At 52.1% G+C, this 20,360-nt stretch overlaps 2 protein-coding genes across 2 annotated transcripts; one reads left to right on the forward strand and one right to left on the reverse strand.

Annotated features, from left to right (window-relative positions):
* Positions 1 to 5,102: 5,102 nt before the first annotated feature.
* On the reverse strand, positions 5,103 to 15,849 carry LOC132322962 (HLA class II histocompatibility antigen, DR alpha chain-like; the record flags this gene model as incomplete). Its single annotated transcript, XM_059837727.1, has 3 exons — positions 15,691 to 15,849; positions 11,566 to 11,820; positions 5,103 to 5,384 (listed from the first exon to the last, which is right to left on the reverse strand). Coding segments are annotated over exons 1-3 (613 nt in total), but the record flags the coding sequence as incomplete, so codon positions are not given.
* A 286-nt stretch (positions 15,850 to 16,135) lies between these two features.
* LOC132322964 (class II histocompatibility antigen, B-L beta chain-like) lies at positions 16,136 to 19,696 on the forward strand. Its single transcript, XM_059837729.1, has 5 exons — positions 16,136 to 16,294; positions 16,787 to 17,056; positions 18,502 to 18,786; positions 19,309 to 19,415; positions 19,516 to 19,696. Exons 1-5 carry the CDS (start codon positions 16,210 to 16,212, stop codon positions 19,522 to 19,524), a joined length of 756 nt encoding a protein of 251 aa, XP_059693712.1. The 5' UTR covers positions 16,136 to 16,209; the 3' UTR covers positions 19,525 to 19,696.
* The last annotated feature ends 664 nt before the right edge of the window (positions 19,697 to 20,360 follow it).

The following is a 20,360-nucleotide window of genomic DNA, read 5'->3' on the forward strand; positions in this document are numbered from 1 at the left end:
CCCCCCAAACCCACATTTTTTCCCCCCAAAATCCCATTTTTCCCCCAAAAAATCCCATTTTTTCCCCCAAAAAATTACAATTTTTTCCCAAAACCCCCATTTTTTCCCCCAAAACCCCCAAAGCTCACCCCAGTGTGTCTTGCTGGGCTCGGGCAGCCCCTCGTGCTCCACCCTGCAGTCGTAGTAACCCCAAATCCCCCAATTCCCAACCCCAAAACCCCCCAAAAAATCCCATTTTTTCCCCCGAATATCCAATTTTTCCCAAAAAAAACCATTTTCCCCCCAAAAAACCCCATTTTTTTCCCAAAACTCCCATTTTCCCCCCAAAAAATCCCATTTTTCCCCCCAAAACCATATTTTTGCCCCCAAAAACCCCAATTTTTTCCTCAAAAACCCCAATTTTATACCCAAAAAACCCATTTTTCCCCTCAAAAAATCCCATTTTTTCCTCAAAAAATCACAGTTTTTCCTCCAAAAATCCCCCATTTTTGTCCCAAAATCCCCATTTTTTCCCCCAAACCCCCCGGCTCTCACCCCAGTGGGTCTTGCTGGGCTCGGGCAGCCCCTCGTGCTCCACCCTGCAGTCGCAGTAACCCCAAATCCCAAATCTCAAACATCCCAAAAACCCCATTTTCCCCCCAAAAAAACCCTATTTCCCCCCAAAAACCGCATTTTTTTCCCCAAAACTCCCATTTTCCCCCCAAAAAATCCCATTTTTCCCCCCCAAATCATATTTTTGCCCCCAAAAACCCCCATTTTCCCCTCAAAAAACCCAATTTTTTCCTCAAAAAATCACATTTTTTCTCCCAAAAACCCAATTTTTTCCCAAAAAAAACCCCATTTTTTCCCAAAATCCCCATTTTTTCCCCCAAAACCCCCGGCTCTCACCCCAGTGGGTCTTGCTGGGCTCGGGCAGCCCCTCGTGCTCCACCCTGCAGTCGTAGTAACCCCAAATCCCCCAATTCCCAACCCCAAAACCCCCCCAAAAAATCCCATTTTTTTCCAAAAAAACCCCATTTTCCCCCCAAAAAAAACCCATTTTTCCCCCAAAACCCCATTTTTCCCCCAAAACCACATTTTTCCCACCCAAAACCCCCATTTTCCTCTCAAAAAACCCAATTTTTTCCTCAAAAAATCCAATTTTTACCCCCAAAAATCCCATTTTTACCCCCAAAAATCCCATTTTTTCCTCAAAAAACCCCATTTTTTCCCAAAATCCCCATTTTTCCCCCCCAAACCCCCCGGCTCTCACCCCAGTGGGTCTTGCTGGGCTCGGGCAGCCCCTCGTGCTCCACCCTGCAGTCGTAGTAACCCCAAATCCCCCAATTCCCAACCCCAAAAACCCCCAAAAAATCACATTTTTTCCCCCAAAAACCCAATTTTTTCCTCAAAAAATCACATTTTTTCCCCAAAACCCCATTTTTCCCCCAAAGCACATTTTTCCCACCCAAAACCCACATTTTCCCCTCAAAAAACCCCCATTTTTTCCTCAAAAAATCCCATTTTTTCCCCCAAATATCCAATTTTTCCCAAAAAAAAACGAATTTCCCCCAAAAAAAACCCATTTTTTCCCCAAAACTCCCATTTTCCCCCCAAAAAATCCCATTTCCCCCCCCAAACCATATTTTTGCCCCCAAAAACCCCCATTTTCCCCTCAAAAAACCCAATTTTTTCCTCAAAAAATCACATTTTTTCTCCCAAAAACCCAATTTTTTCCCAAAAAAACCCCCATTTTTTCCCAAAATCCCCATTTTTTCCCCCAAACCCCCCGGCTCTCACCCCAGTGTGTCTTGCTGGGCTCGGGCAGCCCCTCGTGCTCCACCCTGCAGTCGTAGTGACCCCAAATCCCCCAATTCCCAACCCCAAAACCCCCCAAAAAATCCCATTTTTTCCCCCAAATATCCATTTTTTCCCAAAAAAAACCCATTTTTTCCCCAATAAACCCCAATTTTTTCCCCAAAACTCCCATTTTCCCCACAAAAACTCCCATTTTTACCCCCCAAACCCACATTTTTTCCTCAAAAAACCATATTTTATTCCCAAGAACCCCATTTCCCCCAAAAAAAAACCCATTTTTTTCGCTAAACTCCCATTTTTCCCAAAAAATGCCATTTTTTCCCCAATACTCCCATTTTCCCCACAAAACCTCCCATTTTTACCCTCAAAACCCACATTTTTTCCCCAAAAAATCCCATTTTTTCCCCAAAAAACCCCATTTCCCCCCCCAAAAACCTATTTTTTTCCTAAAAAATCACATTTTTTTCCCTCAAAAGCCCCATTTTTTCCCCAAAAATCCCTTTTTTCTCCCCAAAACCGCAATTTTTTCCTCAAAAAATGTCATTTTTCTCCTCAAAAACCTCAATTTTTTCCCAAAATCCCCATTTTTTCCCCCAAAACCCCCCGGCTCTCACCCCAGTGTGTCTTGCTGGGCTCGGGCAGCCCCTCGTGCTCCACCCTGCAGTCGCAGTAACCCCAAATCCCCCAATTCCCAACCCCAAAACCCCCCAAAAAATCACATTTTTTCCCCCAAAAACCCCATTTTTTTCCCCAAAAAACCCATTTTTTCCCCAAAAAACCCATTTTTCCCCCCAAAACCCCATTTTTCCCCCAAAACCACATTTTTCCCTCCCAAAACCCCCATTTTCCTCTCAAAAAACCCAATTTTTTCCTCAAAAAATCCCATTTTTTCCCCCCAAAAATTACAATTTTTTCCCAAAACCCCCATTTTTCCCCCAAACCCCCCGGCTCTCACCCCAGTGGGTCTTGCTGGCCTCGGGCAGCCCCTCGTGCTCCACCCTGCAGTCGTAGTAACCCCAAATCCCCCAATTCCCAACCCCAAAAACCCCCAAAAAATCCCAATTTTTTCCCCAAAACTCCCATTTTCCCCCCAAAAAATCCCATTTTTCCCCCCAAAACCATATTTTTGCCCCCAAAAATCCCATTTTTCCCAAAAAAATCCCATTTTTAACCCCAAAACCCCCATTTTTTTCCTCAAAAAATCCCATTTTTACCCCCAAAACCCCCATTTTTTCCCCCAAATATCCAATTTTTCCCAAAAAAACCCATTTTCCCCCCAAAAAACCCCATTTTTTCCCCAAAAATCCCATTTTCCCCACAAAAACTCCCATTTTTACCCCCCAAACCCCCATTTTTACCCCCAAAAATCCCATTTTTTCCTCAAAAAATCACATTTGTTCTCCCAAAAATCCCCCTTTTTTTCCCAAAACCCCCATTTTTTCCCCCAAACCCCCCGGCTCTCACCCCAATGTGTCTTGCTGGGCTCGGGCAGCTCCTCGTGCTCCACCCTGCAGTCGTAGTAACCCCAAATCCCCCAATTCCCAACCCCAAAACCCCCCAAAAAAATCCCATTTTTTCCCCCATAAACCGCATTTTTTCCTCAAAAAATCACATTTTTTCCCCAAAAAATCACATTTTTCCCCCAAAACCACATTTTTTCCCCAAAAATCCCATTTTCCCCCCCAAAACCCCCATTTTTACCCCCAAAAATCCCATTTTTTCCTCAAAAAATCCCATTTTTTCCTCAAAAAATCCCATTTTTCCCCCCAAAAAATTACATTTTTTTTTCCCAAAAAACCCCATTTTTTCCCCCAAACCCCCCGGCTCTCACCCCAGTGTGTCTTGCTGGGCTCGGGCAGCCCCTCGTGCTCCACCCTGCAGTCGCAGTAACCCCAAATCCCCCCTTTTTTCCCCCAAAAAAATCCATTTTTTAAAAAAAAACCCAATTTCCCCCCAAAAAAAACATTTTTTTCCCCAAAACTCCCATTTTCCCCCCAAAAAATCCCATTTTTCCCTCCCAAACCATATTTTTGCTCCCCAAAAACCTCCATTTTTTCCTCAAAAAATCACATTTTATACCCAAAAACTCCATTTTTTCCCAAAAAAACCCAATTTTTTCCCCCAAAATCCCAATTTTCCCCCAAAACCCCATAACTTTTTTTCCCAAAACCCCCATTTTTTCCCCCAAAACCCCCCGGCTCTCACCCCAGTGTGTCTTGCTGGGCTCGGCCAGCCCCTCGTGCTCCACCCTGCAGTCGTAGTAACCCCAAATCCCCCAATTCCCAACCCCAAAACACCCCAAAAAATCACATTTTTCCCCCCAAATATCCAATTTTTCCCAAAAAAACCCGAATTTCCCCCAAAAAAACCCCATTTTTCCCCCAAAACCACATTTTTCCCCCCCAAAACCCCCATTTTTCCCTCAAAAATCCCATTTTTTCCTCAAAAAATCACATTTTTTCCTCAAAAAATCCCATTTTTTCCTCAAAAAATCAAATTTTTTTTCCCAAAAATCCCCCATTTTTTCCCAAAATCCCCATTTTTCCCCCCAAACCCCCCGGCTCTCACCCCAGTGTGTCTTGCTGGGCTCGGGCAGCCCCTCGTGCTCCACCCTGCAGTCGTAGTAACCCCAAATCCCCCAATTCCCAACCCCAAAACCCCCCAAAAAATCCCATTTTTTCCCCCAAATATCCAATTTTTCCCAAAAAAACCGAATTTCCCCCAAAAAAAACCCCATTTTTCCCCCAAAACCACATTTTTCCCCCCCAAAACCCCCATTTTTCCCTCAAAAATCCCATTTTTTCCTCAAAAAATCACATTTTTTCCTCAAAAAATCCCATTTTTTCCTCAAAAAATCACATTTTTTCCTCAAAAAATTACATTTTTTTTCCCAAAACCCCCATTTTTCCCCCAAACCCCCCGGCTCTCACCCCAGTGTGTCTTGCTGGACTCAGCCACCCCCTCAAGCTCCACCCTGCACTCCTAATAACCCCAAATCCCCCAATTCACAACCCCAAAAATCACATTTTCCCCCAAAAAAACCCAATTTCCCCCCAAAAAAAAACATTTTTTTCCCCAAAACTCCCATTTTCCCCCAAAAAAATCCCATTTTTCCCCCCCAAACCATATTTTTGCTCCCCAAAAACCCCATTTTTTCCTCAAAAAATCACATTTTATACCCAAAAACTCCATTTTTTCCCAAAAAAACCCAATTTTTTCCCCCCAAAATCCCAATTTTCCCCCAAAACCCCATAACTTTTTTTCCCAAAACCCCCATTTTTCCCCCCAAACCCCCCGGCTCTCACCCCAGTGGGTCTTGCTGGGCTCGGGCAGCCCCTCGTGCTCCACCCTGCAGTCGTAGTAGTCGCCGGGCCGCGGCACGAAGGGCAGGTAGGAGAACTTGCGGAAGGTGAAGTCGCGGTCGGGGTAGAAGGGCGTCTCCAGCACGCCGCGCTCCTGCCGCGCCCCGTTCCGGAACCAGGCCACGCCCAGCACCGGCGGCCAGAACTTGGTCACCGAGCAGATCAGGATGTTGGGCTCGTCCTGCTCCACCGGGTGCTTGGGGAACACCGCCACCTCCGGGGGCTCTGCCGCGTCCGGGAAAATCCGGGAGAAAATCCGGGAGGTTGGGGTCAACACGGCCTCGGGGAAATTTGGGTTCTTCCGGGTGGGGTTGGGTGGAAATCTCGTGGGATTGGGGTTGGAAACAACTGGGGTTGAGGTGGATCCAACTGGGGTTGAGGTGGAACCAACTGGGATTGGGTTTGAGGGACACCAAAGTTTGGAATTCCACCAGAAACCTCATGAAATTGAGGTGGAACCAACTGAGATTGAGGTGGATCCAACTGGGGTTTAGGTGGAGTCAACTGAGTTTGAGTTGGTGGAACCCAAAGTTTGGAATTCTCTTGGAATCCCAACTGGGATTGAGGTGGATCCAACTGGGATTGAGGTGGATCCAACTGGGATTGAGGTGGAACCAACTGGGGCTGGGTTTGAGGGACACCAAAGTTTGGAATCCCACCAGGATCCTCATGGAATTGGGTTTGATCCAACTGGGATTGAGGTGGAACCAACTGGGATTGAGGTGGAGTCAACAGAGTTTGAGTTGGAGGAACCCAAAGTTTGGAATTCCACCAGGAACCTTCTGGAATTGGGGTTGGATCCAGCTGGGATTGAGGTGGAACCAACTGGGATTGAGGTGGATCCAACTGGGATTGGGTTGGAGGAACCCAAAGTTTGGAATCCCAACTGGGATTGAGGTGGATCCAACTGGGGTTGGTTTGAGGGACACCAAAGTTTGGAATTCCACCAGGAACCTTCTGGAACTGGGGTTGGATCTCCCTCAAATTAGGTTGAAATCCCCTGGAATTGGGTTGGATCTTGCTGGGATTGAGGTGGAACCAACTGGGATTGGGTTGGAACCAGCTGGGGTTGGGTTTGAGGGACACCAAAGTTTGGAATCCCACCAGGAACCTTCTGGAATTGAAGTGGATCCAACTGGGATTGAGGTGGATCCAACTGGGGCTGGGTTTGAGGAACCCAAAATTTGGAATCCCAACTGGGATTGAGGTGGATCCAACTGGGATTGAGGTGGAACCAACTGGGATTGAGGTGGAACCAACTGGGATTGAGGTGGAACCAACTGGGATTGGGTTTGAGGGACACCAAAGTTTGGAATCCCACCAGGAACGTTCTGGAACTGGGTTTGATCCAACTGGGATTGAGGTGGAACCAACTGGGATTGGGTTGGAGGAACCCAAATTTTGGAATCCCAACTGGGGTTGAGATGGAACCAACTGGGATTGAGGTGGAACCAACTGGGATTGAGGTGGAACCAACTGGGATTGAGGTGGATCCAACTGGGATTGAGGTGGATCCAACTGGGATGGGGTCAGACCCAGCTGGGATGGGGCTGGAGCCATCCCAGGGGCTGGAATTGGGTTGGGATCCCCCGGGCTGGGGCGGGGTCGGCGTCTCCAGCACGCCGCGCTCCTGCCGCGCCCCGTTCCGGAACCAGGCCACGCCCAGCACCGGCGGCCAGAACTTGGTCACCGAGCAGATCAGGATGTTGGGCTCGTCCTGCTCCACCGGGTGCTTGGGGAACACCGCCACCTCCGGGGGCTCTGCCGGGTCCGGAAGGTCGGAAAAGTTGGGGATCGGAGGAGATTTGGGGGTTGGGGGTTGGGGGTTGGCGGGGTTTGGGGTGGGTTTGGTCAAAATTGGGGTGGATCCAACTGGGATTGAGGTGGAACCAACTGGGATTGGGTTGGAACTAACTGGGATTGGGTTTGAGGGACACCAAAGTTTGGAATCCCACCAAGATCCTTATGGAATTGGGGTTGGATCCAACTGGGATTGAGATGGATCCAACTGGGATTGAGATGGATCCAACTGGGATTGAGGTGGAACCAACTGGGGTTGGGTTTGAGGGACACCAAAGTTTGGAATTCCACCAGAAACCTTCTGGAATTGGGTTGGATCCAACTGGGATTGAGGTGGAACCAACTGGGATTGAGGTGGATCCAACTGGGGTTGAGGTGGATCCAACTGGGGTTGGGTTTGAGGGACACCAAAGTTTGGAATCCCACCAGGATCCTCATGGAATTGGGTTTGATCCAACTGCGATTGAGGTGGATCCAACTGGGATTGGGGTTTGATCCAACTGGGATTGAGGTGGAACCAACTGGGGTTGGGTTTGAGGGACACCAAAGTTTGGAATTCCACCAGAAACCTTCTGGAATTGGGTTGGATCCAACTGGGATTGAGGTGGAACCAACTGGGATTGAGGTGGATCCAACTGGGATTGAGGTGGAACCAACTGGGATTGAGGTGGATCCAACTGGGATTGAGGTGGAACCAACTGGGATTGAGGTGGAACCAACTGGGGTTGGGTTTGAGGGACACCAAAGTTTGGAATTCCACCAGGAACCTTCTGGAACTGGGGTTGGATCCAACTGGGATTGAGGTGGATCCAACTGGGATTGGGTTTGAGGGACACCAAAGTTTGGAATTCCACCAGGAACCTTCTGGAATTGGGGTTGGATCCAGAACCCGAAATTGGGGTTGGATCCAACTGGGATTGAGGTGGATCCAACTGGGATTGAGGTGGATCCAACTGGGATTGAGGTGGAACCAACTGGGGCTGGGTTTGACGGACACCAAAGTTTGGAATCCCACCAGGAACCTTCTGGAACTGGGTTTGATCCAACTGGGATTGAGGTGGATCCAACTGGGATTAGGTCAGACCCAACTGGGATTGAGGTGGATCCAACTGGGATTGGGTCAGACCCAACTGGGATGGGGCTGGAGCCATCCCAGGGACTGGAATTGGGTTGGGATCCCCCGGGCTGGGGCGGGGTCGGCGTCTCCAGCACGCCGCGCTCCTGCCGCGCCCCGTTCCGGAACCAGGCCACGCCCAGCACCGGCGGCCAGAACTTGGTCACCGAGCAGATCAGGATGTTGGGCTCGTCCTGCTCCACCGGGTGCTTGGGGAACACCGCCACCTCCGGGGGCTCTGCCGGGTCCGGAAGGTCGGAAAAGTTGGGGATCGGAGGAGATTTGGGGGTTGGGGGTTGGGGGTTGGCGGGGTTTGGGGTGGGTTTGGTCAAAATTGGGGTGGATCCAACTGGGATTGAGGTGGAACCAACTGGGATTGGGTTGGAACCAGCTGGGGTTGGGTTGGAGTCAACAGAATTTGAGTTGGAGGAACCCAAAGTTTGGAATTCCACCAGGAACCTTCTGGAATTGGGTTGGATCCAGCTGGGATTGGGTTGGATCCAACTGGGATTGAGGTGGAACCAACTGAGATTGGGTTGGAGGGACACCAAAGTTTGGAATTCCACCAGGAACCTTCTGGAATTGGGTTGGATCCAACTGGGATTGAGGTGGAACCAACTGGGATTGAGGTGGAACCAACTGGGGTTGGGTTTGAGGGACACCAAAGTTTGGAATTCCACCAGGATCCTCATGGAATTGGGTTTGATCCAACTGGGGTTGAGGTGGATCCAACTGGGATTGGGATGGAACCAACTGGGATTGGGTTTGAGGGACACCAACGTTTGGAATTCCACCAGAAACCTCATGAAATTGAGGTGGAACCAACTGGGATTGAGGTGGATCCAACTGGGGTTGAGGTGGAGTCAACTGAGTTTGAGTTGGTGGAACCCAAAGTTTGGAATTCTCTTGGAATCCAAACTGGGATTGAGGTGGATCCAACTGGGATTGAGGTGGATCCAACTGGGGCTGGGTTTGAGGGACACCAAAGTTTGGAATCCCACCAGAAACCTTCTGGAACTGGGTTTGATCCAACTGGGATTGAGGTGGAACCAACTGGGGTTGGGTTTGAGGGACACCAAAGTTTGGAATTCCACCAGGAACCTTCTGGAATTGGGTTTGATCCAACTGGGATTGGGTCAGACCCAACTGGGATTGAGGTGGATCCAACTGGGATTGGGTCAGACCCAACTGGGATGGGGCTGGAGCCATCCCAGGGGCTGGAATTGGGTTGGGATCCCCCGGGCTGGGGCGGGGTCGGCGTCTCCAGCACGCCGCGCTCCTGCCGCGCCCCGTTCCGGAACCAGGCCACGCCCAGCACCGGCGGCCAGAACTTGGTCACCGAGCAGATCAGGATGTTGGGCTCGTCCTGCTCCACCGGGTGCTTGGGGAACACCGCCACCTCCGGGGGCTCTGCCGGGTCCGGAAAAATCCGGGAGAAAATCCGGGAGTTTGGGGTCAACACGGCCTCGAGGAAAATTGGGTTCTTCCGGGTGGGGTTGGGTGGAAATCTCGAGGGATTGGGGTTGGAAACAACTGGGGTTGAGGTGGATCCAACTGGGGTTGAGGTGGATCCAACTGGGATTGGGTTTGAGGGACACCAAAGTTTGGAATTCCACCAGGAACCTTCTGGAATTGAGGTGGAACCAACTGGGATTGAGGTGGAGTCAACTGAGTTTGAGTTGGTGGAACCCAAAGTTTGGAATTCTCTTGGAATCCCAACTGGGATTGAGGTGGATCCAACTGGGATTGGGATGGAACCAGCTGGGATTGGGTTTGAGGGACACCAGACTTTGGAATTCCACCAGGAACCTTCTGGAATTGGTTGGATCCAGAACCCGAAATTGGGGTTGGATCCAACTGGGATTGAGGTGGAACCAACTGGAATTGAGGTGGATCCAACTGGGATTGAGGTGGATCCAACTGGAATTGAGGTGGATCCAACTGGGGCTGGGTTTGAGGAACCCAAAATTTGGAATCCCAACTGGGATTGAGGTGGATCCAACTGGGATTGAGATGGATCCAACTGGGGTTGAGGTGGATCCAACTGGGATTGGGTTGGAACCAACTGGGATTGGGTTTGAGGGACACCAAAGTTTGGAATTCCACCAGGAACCTTCTGGAACTGGGTTTGATCCAACTGCGATTGAGGTGGAGTCAAATGAGTTTGAGTTGGAGGAACCCAAAGTTTGGAATTCCACCAGGAACCTCATGAAATTGAGGTGGAACCAACTGGGATTGAGGTGGATCCAACTGGGATTGGGATGGAACCAACTGGGGTTGGGTTTGAGGGACACCAAAGTTTGGAATTCCACCAGGAACCTTCTGGAACTGGGGTTGAATCTCCCTAAAATTGGGTTGAAATGCCCTGGAATTGGGTTGGATCCAGAACCCGAAATTGGGGTTGGATCCAGCTGGGATTGAGGTGGAACCAGCTGGGGTTGGGTTTGAGGGACACCAGACTTTGGAATTCCACCAGGAACCTTCTGGAACTGAGGTTGGATCTCCCTCAAATTGGGTTGAAATCCCCTGGAATTGGGGTGGATCCAGAACCCGAAATTGGGGTTGGATCCAACTGGGATTGAGGTGGAACCAACTGGGTTTGAGGTGGATCCAACTGGGATTGGGTTGGATCCAACTGGGGTTGGGTCAGACCCAACTGGGATTGGGTTTGAGGGACACCAAAGTTTGGAATTCCACCAGGATCCTCATGGAATTGGGTTTGATCCAACTGGGATTGAGGTGGATCCAACTGGGGTTGGGTTTGAGGGACACCAAAGTTTGGAATTCCACCAGGAACCTTCTGGAACTGGGGTTGAATCTCCCTAAATTTGGGTTGAAATCCCCTGGAATTGGGGTGGATCTTGCTGGGATTGAGGTGGAACCAACTGGGGTTGGGTCAGACCCAACTGGAATTGGGTTTGAGGGACACCAAAGTTTGGAATTCCACCAGGATCCTTCTGGAATTGGGATGGATCCAACTGGGATTGAGGTGGATCCAACTGGGGTTGGGTTTGAGGGACACCAAAGTTTGGAATTCCACCAGGAACCTTCTGGAACTGGGTTTGATCCAACTGGGATTGAGGTGGATCCAACTGGGATTGGATTGGAGGAACCCAAAGTTTGGAATTCCACCAGGAACCTTCTGGAATTGGGGTTGGATCCAACTGGGATTGAGGTGGATCCAACTGGGATTGGGTTGGAGGAACCCAAATTTTGGAATCCCAACTGGGATTGAGGTGGAACCAACTGGGATTGGCTCAGACCCAACTGGGATTGCCTTTAATCCAACTGGGAACTGACTTGGATCCAACTGGGATTGGAAATCTACAATCATGTCGGAATCCCTGAGACTGGGAATCCCAAACTTCAGAATTCCACCAGGACCCTCCTAGAACCGAGGCTGAACCTCCCTCAAATTGAGTCCAAACCCCCCAAAATCAACTCAAACCCCCCAAAAAACCCCAAAAATCCCAGGATTATCCCGGATTTTACCGGCGGGAATCCGGGAGTTGTTGTAGGCGGCCATGGAATTTTCCAGATTCTGCTTGTCGATGGCGATGTTCTGGAGCGCTCCCTGCGCCTCGAAGCTGGCGAACTCCTGGAATTCCGGGAGCCTCCAGACCGTCTCCTCCCGCTCCACGTGGAAAATCTCGTCGCCGTCGAAGTCGAACATGAACTCGTCGCTGTCAGCGGCGCCGGGGCCCAGCGACTTCTGGTAGAATTCCGTCTGGATGATGCTGTGCTGGACTGAGAAATGGGGGGAAAGATGGAGATTTTGGTGAAAATCCAAAAAAAAAATTGGGTTTCTGCTCAAAATCCCACGGAAATTGAAGATTTCTGGCAAAAATCCTGGAAAAAACGGGAGGTTTTGGTCAAAATCCCAGGAAATTTCCGCTTAAAATGTCAGGAAATTTGGAGATTTCTACTCAAAATTCCAGAAAATTTGGGATTTCTGCTCAAAATCACAGAAAATTTGGGATTTCTGCTCAAAATCCTGTGAAAATTTTGGATTTCTGCTCAAAATCCTGGGGAAATTGGGGAAAAAAATCCAGAAAAATTGGGGATTTCTACTCAAAAATTCTGGGGAAATTTGGGGATTTCTGCTCAAAATCCCAGAAAATTTCGGGATTTGCATTTAAAATCCTGGAAAAATTTGGGGATTTCTACTCAAAATCCCAGAAAATTTGGGGATTTCTGCTCAAAATCCTGTGAAAATTGGGGATTTCTGCTCAAAATCCCAGAAAATTTGGGGATTTCCCGTCAAAATCCCAGAAAATTTGGATTTCTAATTAATTGGCAGTAAAAAATGGGAATTTAGACTCAATATCCCAGGAAATTTGGGGATTTCTACTCAAAATTCTGGGAAAATTTGGGATTTCTGCTCAAAATCCCGGAAAATTTTGGGATTTCTGCTCAAAATCACAGAAAATTTGGGATTTCTGCTCAAAATCACAGAAAATTTGGGATTTCTACTTAAAATCCCAGAAAATTTTGGATTTCTAATTAATTGGCAGTAAAAAATGGGAATTTAGACTCAATATCCCAGGAAATTTGGGGATTTCTACTCCAAAATCCTGGGAAAAATTGGGGATTTCTGATCAAAATTCCAGAAAATTTTGGGATTTCTTCTCAAAATCCCAGGAAATTTGGGGATTTTTGATCAAAATCCCAGAAAATTTTGGGATTTCCATTTAAAATCCCAGGAAAATTTGGGATTTCTACTCAAAATCCTGGGGAAATTTGGATTTATGATCAAAATCCCGGAAAAATTGGGGATTATTACTGAAAATCTCAGGGAAATTTGGGGATTTCTGCTCAAAATCCCAGAAAATTTGGGATTTTTACTTAAAAATTCTGGGAAAATTGGGGAATTTCTGCTCGAAATTCCAGAAATTTGGGGATTTCTACTCAAAAATCCTGGGAAAATTGGGGATTTTTGATCGAAATTAAAAAAAATAGGGAAAATTAGATGTAAATTGGGGATTTCTGCTCCAAATCCCAGAAAATTTGGGAAAAATCCCAGAAAAATTGAGAATTTCTGCTCAAAATCCCAGAAAATTTGGGGAAAATTCCAGAAAAATTGAGAATTTCTGCTCAAAATCCCAGAAAATTTGGGGAAAATCCCAGAAAAATTGAGAATTTCTGCTCAAAATTCCAGGAAATTTGGGGAAAATCCCAGAAAAATTGAGAATTTCTGCTCAAAATTCCAGGAAAATTGGGGAAATTCTGCTAAAAATCCTGGGGAAATTGGGGATTTCTACTCAAAATCCTGGAAAAAAAAGGGATTTAGGCACCTCCAGACCCCCAACATTTTGGGATCAGGGGAATTTGGGGACACCCAAACCTGAAAATTGGGGGAAAAAAGGAAATTTGGGCTTGGCCAGCCCTAAAAGTCCTGGGGAAAGGGATTTAGGCACTCCTAGATTCCAAAAATCCTGAAAAAAAGGGATTTAGGCACTTCCAGATCCTCAAAATCCTGGGAAAAGAGGAAGTGAGAAAAGCCACTTCCCCAAATTTTGGGTCCAGGGGGGTCTGGGCACTCCCAGTGCCCAAAAATCTGGGAAAAAAAGGGATTTAGGCACTTCCAGAGCCCCAAAATCCCGGGAAAAGAGGAATTGGGAACCCCCAGTTCCCCAAATTTTGGGTCCAGGGGGGTCTGGGCACTCCCAGACTCAAAAATCCGGGAAAAAAAGGGATTTGGGCACTCCTAGATTCCAAAAATCCTGAAAAAAAGGGATTTAGGCACTCCTAGATTCCAAAAATCTGGGAAAAAAGGGATTTAGGCACTTCCAGATCACCAAAATCCCGGGAAAAGAGGAATTGGGAACCCCCAGTTCCCCAAATTTTGGGTCCAGGGGGGTCTGGGCACTCCCAGAGCCCAAAAATTGTGAAAAAAAAGGGATTTGGGCACTCCTAGATTCCAAAAATCCTGGAAAAAAGGGGATTTAGGCACTCCTAGATTCCAAAAATCTGGGAAAAAAGGGATTTAGGCACTTCCAGAGCCCCAAAAATCCCGGGAAAAGAGGATTTGGGAACGCCCAGTTCCCCAAATTTTGGGTCCAGGGGGGTCTGGACCCTTTCAGAGCCCGAAAATCCTGGAAAAAAAGGGATTTAGGCACTTCCAGACTCCAAATTCTGGGTCCAGGGGGGTTTGGGCACTCCCAGAGCCCAAAAATCCTGGAAAAAAAGGGATTTAGGCACTTCCAGAGCCCCAAAAATCCCGGGAAAAGAGGATTTGGGAACTCCCAGTTCCCCAAATTTTGGGTCCAGGGGGGTCTGGACCTTTTCAGAGCCCAACAATCCTGGAAAAAAAAGGGATTTAGGCACTTCCTGAGCCCCAAAAATCCCGGGAAAAGAGGATTTGGGAACGCCCAGTTCCCCAAATTTTGGGTCCAGCGGGGTCTGGGCACTCCCAGACTCAAAAATCCGGGAAAAAAAAGGGATTTGGGCACTCCTAGATTCCAAAAATCCTGAAAAAAAGGGATTTAGGCACTCCTAGATTCCAAAAATCCTGAAAAAAAGGGATTTAGGCACTTCCAGAGCCCCAAAAATCCCGGGAAAAGAGGATTTGGGAACTCCCAGTTCCCCAAATTTTGGGTCCAGGGGGGTCTGGACCCTTTCAGAGCCCGAAAATCCTGGAAACAAAGGGATTTAGGCACTTCCAGACTCCAAATTCTGGGTCCAGGGGGGTTTGGGCACTCCCAGAGCCCAAAAATCCTGGAAAAAAAGGGATTTAGGCACTTCCAGAGCCCCAAAAATCCCGGGAAAAGAGGATTTGGGAACTCCCAGTTCCCCAAATTTTGGGTCCAGGGGGGTCTGGACCTTTTCAGAGCCCAACAATCCTGGAAAAAAAGGGATTTAGGCACTTCCAGAGCCCCAAAAATCTGGGAAAAGGAGGATTTAGGAACATCCAGACCCCCAAAATTCTGGCAAAAGAGGATTTGGGAACACTGAGTTCCCCAAATTTTGGGTACAGGGGGGTCAGGCCACGCCCAACCCCCCAAAATTCCAGGGACAAGGGGGTTTAGGAACATCCAGAGCCCCAAAACCCTGGAAAAAAGAGATTTAGGCACTCCCAGTTCCCCAAATTTTGGGTCCACGGGGGTTTAGGCACTCCCGGCCCCCCCAAATTTTGGGTCCAGGGGGGTCTGGCCACGCCCAACCCCCCAAAATCTTGGGGACAAGGGGGTTTAGGAACATCCAGACCCCCAAAATCCTGGAAAAAAGAGATTTAGGCACTCCCAGTTCCCCAAATTTTGGGTCCAGGGGGGTTTGGGCACTCCCGGCCGCCCCAAATTTTGGGTCCAGGGGGGTCTGGCCACGCCCAACTCCCCAAAATTTCAGGGACAAGGGGGTTTAGGCACTTCCTGACCCCCAAAATCCTGGAAGAAGAGGAATTCGGCCACACCCAAAGCCCCAAAATGCCGAAAAAAGGGGGAAAAAAATGAAAAAAAAACCCCAAAAAATCGCCCAAAAATCCCAAAAATTCCCCAAAAAATGCCCCAAAAAATCCCCAAAAAAAACCCCAAAATCTGGGATGGATCCCTTTAACCCCTTAATTCCCGGAATTCCAGCGAACCCCAAACCCGGGACCCCCCCTGCCCCCCCAAACCCCACCTTGGACCCCCCAAATCGGGGGCAGGCTCAGGGCCAGCAGCGGCAGCAGCCGGGGGAGGCTCCGCGCTCCGTCCATGGCGCTCCGGGGACACCGGGAGGGGTCGGTGCTGCCGCCGGTACCGCGGGTCCGAACTGGGGGCGCTGGGAACGGGGGAGAGGCAACCCAAAAAGCGCTCAGCCAATGGGAACGCAGAGATTATGGCGCGTCATGCGTTGCCGGGTAGAGGGATGAAAACTTGAGCTCCCTAAGAAATTCTGACCAATCAGAGAAAAGATTGGAAATGACTCATTAGTTGCTAGGTAGAGGGTCTGGAAATCGGGCTCCGAACGGAACCGGCCAATTAGAGAGCGCAAAAAACACCTCGGCCAATGAAAGCGCGCCCAAAAAAAGCCCAACCAATCAAATCGCGGCCAAAAACCACGCCCGACCAATCAGGGAGCGCGTCCCTAAAGACCCCGCGCCGCTCCGGGCGGGTTCTCGCATTTCAGCGCGGCTGATTTGGGGCGGTGGTCGCGGCCATGGGGCGAGGGGCGGCAGCCGGGGCCCTGCTGGTGGCACTGGTGGTGCTGGGAGCGCCCCCGGGGGCGGGCGCGGAGCTCTCGGGTGAGCGGGGGGCGGGAGGCGGTGGGACTGGGGGGAGAAGGGGGAAAAGGGGGCGAAGGGGGAGCCCGGGATGGAGGGGGAGGAGGAGGGGACCCCCCAAAGGGAGAGCGGGAGGGGCTGAGGGGTGGGAGAGGGGAGGGAGGGGTGGGAGAGGGTGGGGAAGGGGGAAAAGGGGAGGGCGGATCCCAAAACTGAGCCAGAGGGGGGCTGCGGATTGGGGGATTTGTGTTAAAAATATGGGAATGGGTTAAAAAGGGGGGATTGGGACCCCCAAAGTGCTTTGGGAGCGGCCGGAGGTGGGAGGGGAGAGGATGAGGAAGGGGAAATGGGGGAAGGGCGGCGCAGGGGAAGCAGCAGCGCGGGCAGGAGGGTCCCGTGGCGGCCGTGGGGCACAGGGGGTGCGGAGTGGGGATCCGGGGTGGGCCCGGAGCTCTGGGGGTGCTGCTGGGGGTGCTGGGGGGGGCACCCCTGAGCTGAGTGCTGCTCCCACAGGGGTGTTCCAGGAGCTGGGAACGGCCGAGTGTCACTTCACCAACGGCACGGAGAAGGTGAGGTTCGTGGAGAGGTACATCTACAACCGGCTGCAGTACGTGATGTTCGACAGCGACGTGGGGCACCACGTGGGGTTCACCCCCGTTGGAGAGAAGGTGGCCCGGAACTGGAACAGCGACCCGGAATGGATGGAGTACCAACGGGCTGTGGTGGACACGTACTGCCGGCACAACTACCCGATTGCTGCCCCGTTCAGCGTGGAGCGCCGAGGTGAGCGCGGGGCAGAGCGTGTGCCCCCGGGCCCTGCCCTGCCAGTGACCATCCCAGTCCATCCCAGTCCATCCCAGTCCCTTCCAGGATATTCCCAGACCCTCCCAGTCCATTCCAAATCCATCCCAGTTCCTCCCACTACCTCCCAGTCCCTCTCAGCCCAACCCAATCCCTCCGGTCCATTCCTACTCCCTCCCAGTCCATTCCCAGTTCATTCCCAGTCCATCCCAGTCCCTCCCTGTCTCACCCAGTCCATCCCAGTCCATCCCAGTCCATCCCAGTTCACTCTCCAACTTCCACCCTCTGCCCAAGTTCCGAGTGCCCCTCCCATCTTTCTCAGTGCCCCTCCAGTCCTTCCCAGTGCCTTCCAGTCCATTCCCAGTCCCACCCAGCACCTCCAACACAACTCCCAGTCTATTCCCAGTTCACTCTCAGATCTCCACCCACCCTCCCAGTAGCCCACATCGCCTCCCACTTCTCTCAGTGCCATCCTAGTTCCTCCCAGTCTATTCCCAATCCATCCCAGTGGCTCCCAATAGCTCCTAGTGCTTTCCCACTCCATCCCAGTTCATTCCCAGCCCCTCCCAGTCCCTCCCAGTGCCATCCCAGTCCAATCCCGGTGCAATCCCGGTGCCAACCCACTCATACTCAGCTCATTCCCAATCTATTCCCCATCCCTCCCAGTTCATTCCCAGTGCCTCCCAGTCCCTCCAAGTGTATTCCCAGTCCATCAAGTCCCTCCCAGTCCCTCGCGGTCCCTCCCAGTCCATCCCGGTCCATCCCAGTCCATCCCAGTCCATCCCAGTTGCTCCCAGTGCCCTCCCACGCGTCCATTTCAGCGACGCGTAATCCTGACGAGTGCCATCCAATCAGAGCGCGGCTCTCTGATGACTCATCTGTTGCTGGGCAGACCCGCAGCGCCCAGTGCCCCGCGCTGGACTCGGCCTCCCAGTGCCGCGCACTTCATTCCCAGTTCCTCCCAGTGCCACCAAGAACCCTCCCAGTGCCACCCAGTCTATTCTGAGTCACTCCATTTCATCCGCAGTCAATTCCCAGTTTGTTTCCAGTTCATTCCCAGTTCACTCCCAGACTTCCATCCACAATCCGAGTACGGCCCCATCCCTCCTAATCCATCCCAGTCCCACTAAATCCATCCCAAATCAATCCCAGCCAATCCCAGTCCCTCCCAGTCCCTCCCAGTCCGTTCCCAGTCCATTCCCAATCCTACCCTCTCTCTCCCAGTGCCCCCAGTTGATCCCAGTATGTCCCCACTCTCTCTCTCTCTCCCAGTGCCCCCCAGTTGATCCCAGTGTGTCCCCGCTCTCTCTCTCTCTCTCCCAGTGCCCCCCAGTTGATCCCAGTGTGTCCCCGCTCTCTCTCTCTCTCTCTCCCAGTGCCCCCCAGTTGATCCCAGTATGTCCCTGCTCTCTCTCTCTCTCTCCCAGTGCCCCCCAGCGTGTCCATCTCGCTGGTGCCCCCCTCGAGCTCCCAGCCCGGCCCCGGCCGCCTGCTCTGCTCCGTGATGGATTTCTACCCCGCCCCGATCCAGGTGAGGTGGTTCCAGGGCCAGCAGGAGCTCTCGGAGCACGTGGTGGCCACCGACGTGGTCCCCAACGGGGACTGGACCTACCAGCTGCTGGTGCTGCTGGAAAGCCCGGCCCGGCGCGGGCTCACCTACACCTGCCAGGTGGAGCACGTCAGCCTGGAGCAGCCGCTGAGGCGGGACTGGGGTACGGGGGAGCCCCTGGGGGCGCTGGCAGAGCCACTGGGCTGTGCTGGGAGCCACTGGGAGGGAGCTGGGCTGGCACTGGGAGAGGGGCTGGGGGCTGGGCAAGGACTGGGAAGGGGTCTGGGGGATGGTGGGGAGGGTGGGGTGGGGTTGGGGGGGTCCTGGTGGGCACTGGGAGGGGGTTTGGGGGTGCTGGGAGTGACTGGGAAGGGGGTTTGGGGGTGCTGGGAGTGACTGGGAGGGAGTTTGGGGTTGCTGGGTGTGACTGGGAGGGGGTTTGGGGGTGCTGGGAGTTACTGGGAGGGGGTTTGTGGTCCCGCAGCCCTGGGGGGACCCTGGGAGGGGGCTGTGGGATCCCGGGAGGGACGGGAGGGGCTTTGGTGACTCCCGGGGAGCCCAAGAAGGGATCGGGGGGAGGTTTCAGGGGGTCCTGGCCGGGCCGGGGGCCACAGGGAGGGCGCTGCGAGGGGCTGGGGGTGTCGGTGAGAGGTTTTGGGGGTGCTGAGCCCCGCCGACCCCCCAGAGATGCCGCCGGACGCCGCCCGCAGCAAGATGCTGACGGGCATCGGGGGCTTCGTCTTGGGCTTCGTCTTCCTGGCGCTGGGGCTCGGCTTCTACCTGCGCAAGAAGGTGAGGGGGGGTGCCGGGGGTCGCGTCCCCCCCGTGCCGGAGCGTGTGCGCTCCCCCCGGGCCCCCCAGCCCGGTGTCACCCCCTTTTCTCTGCCCGCAGAGCTCCTGAGCCGCCGGCGGCCGCAGCCCCTCCCCGTGGGCTCGGGCCCCGCCGGGACCCCCCGCTCCGTCCCCGCTCCGCTGATTTTGGGGGGGGGTCCCGTGTGTCCCCCAGCCCCGCTGGCGCTCTGCCCCCGCCCAGTGCCCGCTCCCAGTGCTCCCAATAAAGCTTCCCAGTTGGCCCCGGTGCCGTTTGTTGGGGCGGTGGGGAGGGGTCTGGGGGGGGGGATGGGAGGGGTTTGGGAAAGGGAGGGGGAGAAAGGGTGGGGGCTGGGCCCGGGGAGAGCGGGAGGAGGAGGAGGAGGAGGAGGAAGGAGGGGTCGCTGCCCGCGGATCCCGCAGTGCCCGGTGCCGGAATGGCTCCCTCCGCGTCTCCGGCTCCATCCCCCGTGGGAGGATCCGCGCTCCCATTGGCTCCCGCCGCTCTTGGGGAGCGATTTCCCGCGGGCTCTGCCCGGCAACCGATGAGGCAATCCACCGCCCCGCGCTCTCATTGGCTGCGCCGCGCGCTGCCTGCGCTGCGATTGGCTGAGGCCTTTGCGGGACGCCGCGGCGCCGGACTGGGGGTTTTTTTGGGAGGGGGAAGCTTGGGGGTGCTGGGTGGGTGGGGGCGGGGATGGAGAGGGGCGGGCGGGGCTGGGCCGGCCAATCACAGCCGCTCATTTAATATTTATTTTAATTTTTGTGTTATTGCCCTATTTCCGGGTTTTCTGCTCGGATCCCTTTGTCCCGCTCCCCTTTAGAAACACAATTTAATTAACAAGGGGTCAAGGAAATGATTTACTATTAATAATATTGTTTTTAAATATTTAAAGTTAAATTATAGGGACTTTCTCATATATTCAT

Source organism: Haemorhous mexicanus, unplaced genomic scaffold (genome assembly GCF_027477595.1).
Source record: "Haemorhous mexicanus isolate bHaeMex1 unplaced genomic scaffold, bHaeMex1.pri scaffold_223_ctg1, whole genome shotgun sequence".
NCBI lineage: Eukaryota > Metazoa > Chordata > Aves > Passeriformes > Fringillidae > Haemorhous > Haemorhous mexicanus.

Excerpts from the sequence above, each read along its gene's own strand:
- LOC132322964 (XM_059837729.1), top strand. The coding sequence starts at position 16,210 with ATGGGGCGAGGGGCGGCAGCCGGGGCCCTGCTGGTGGCACTGGTGGTG. Across the intron at positions 16,295-16,786 it reads GGCGGGCGCGGAGCTCTCGG|GGGTGTTCCAGGAGCTGGGA; the intron begins GTGAGCGGGGGG and ends CTGCTCCCACAG. Across the intron at positions 18,787-19,308 it reads GCCGCTGAGGCGGGACTGGG|AGATGCCGCCGGACGCCGCC; the intron begins GTACGGGGGAGC and ends CCGACCCCCCAG.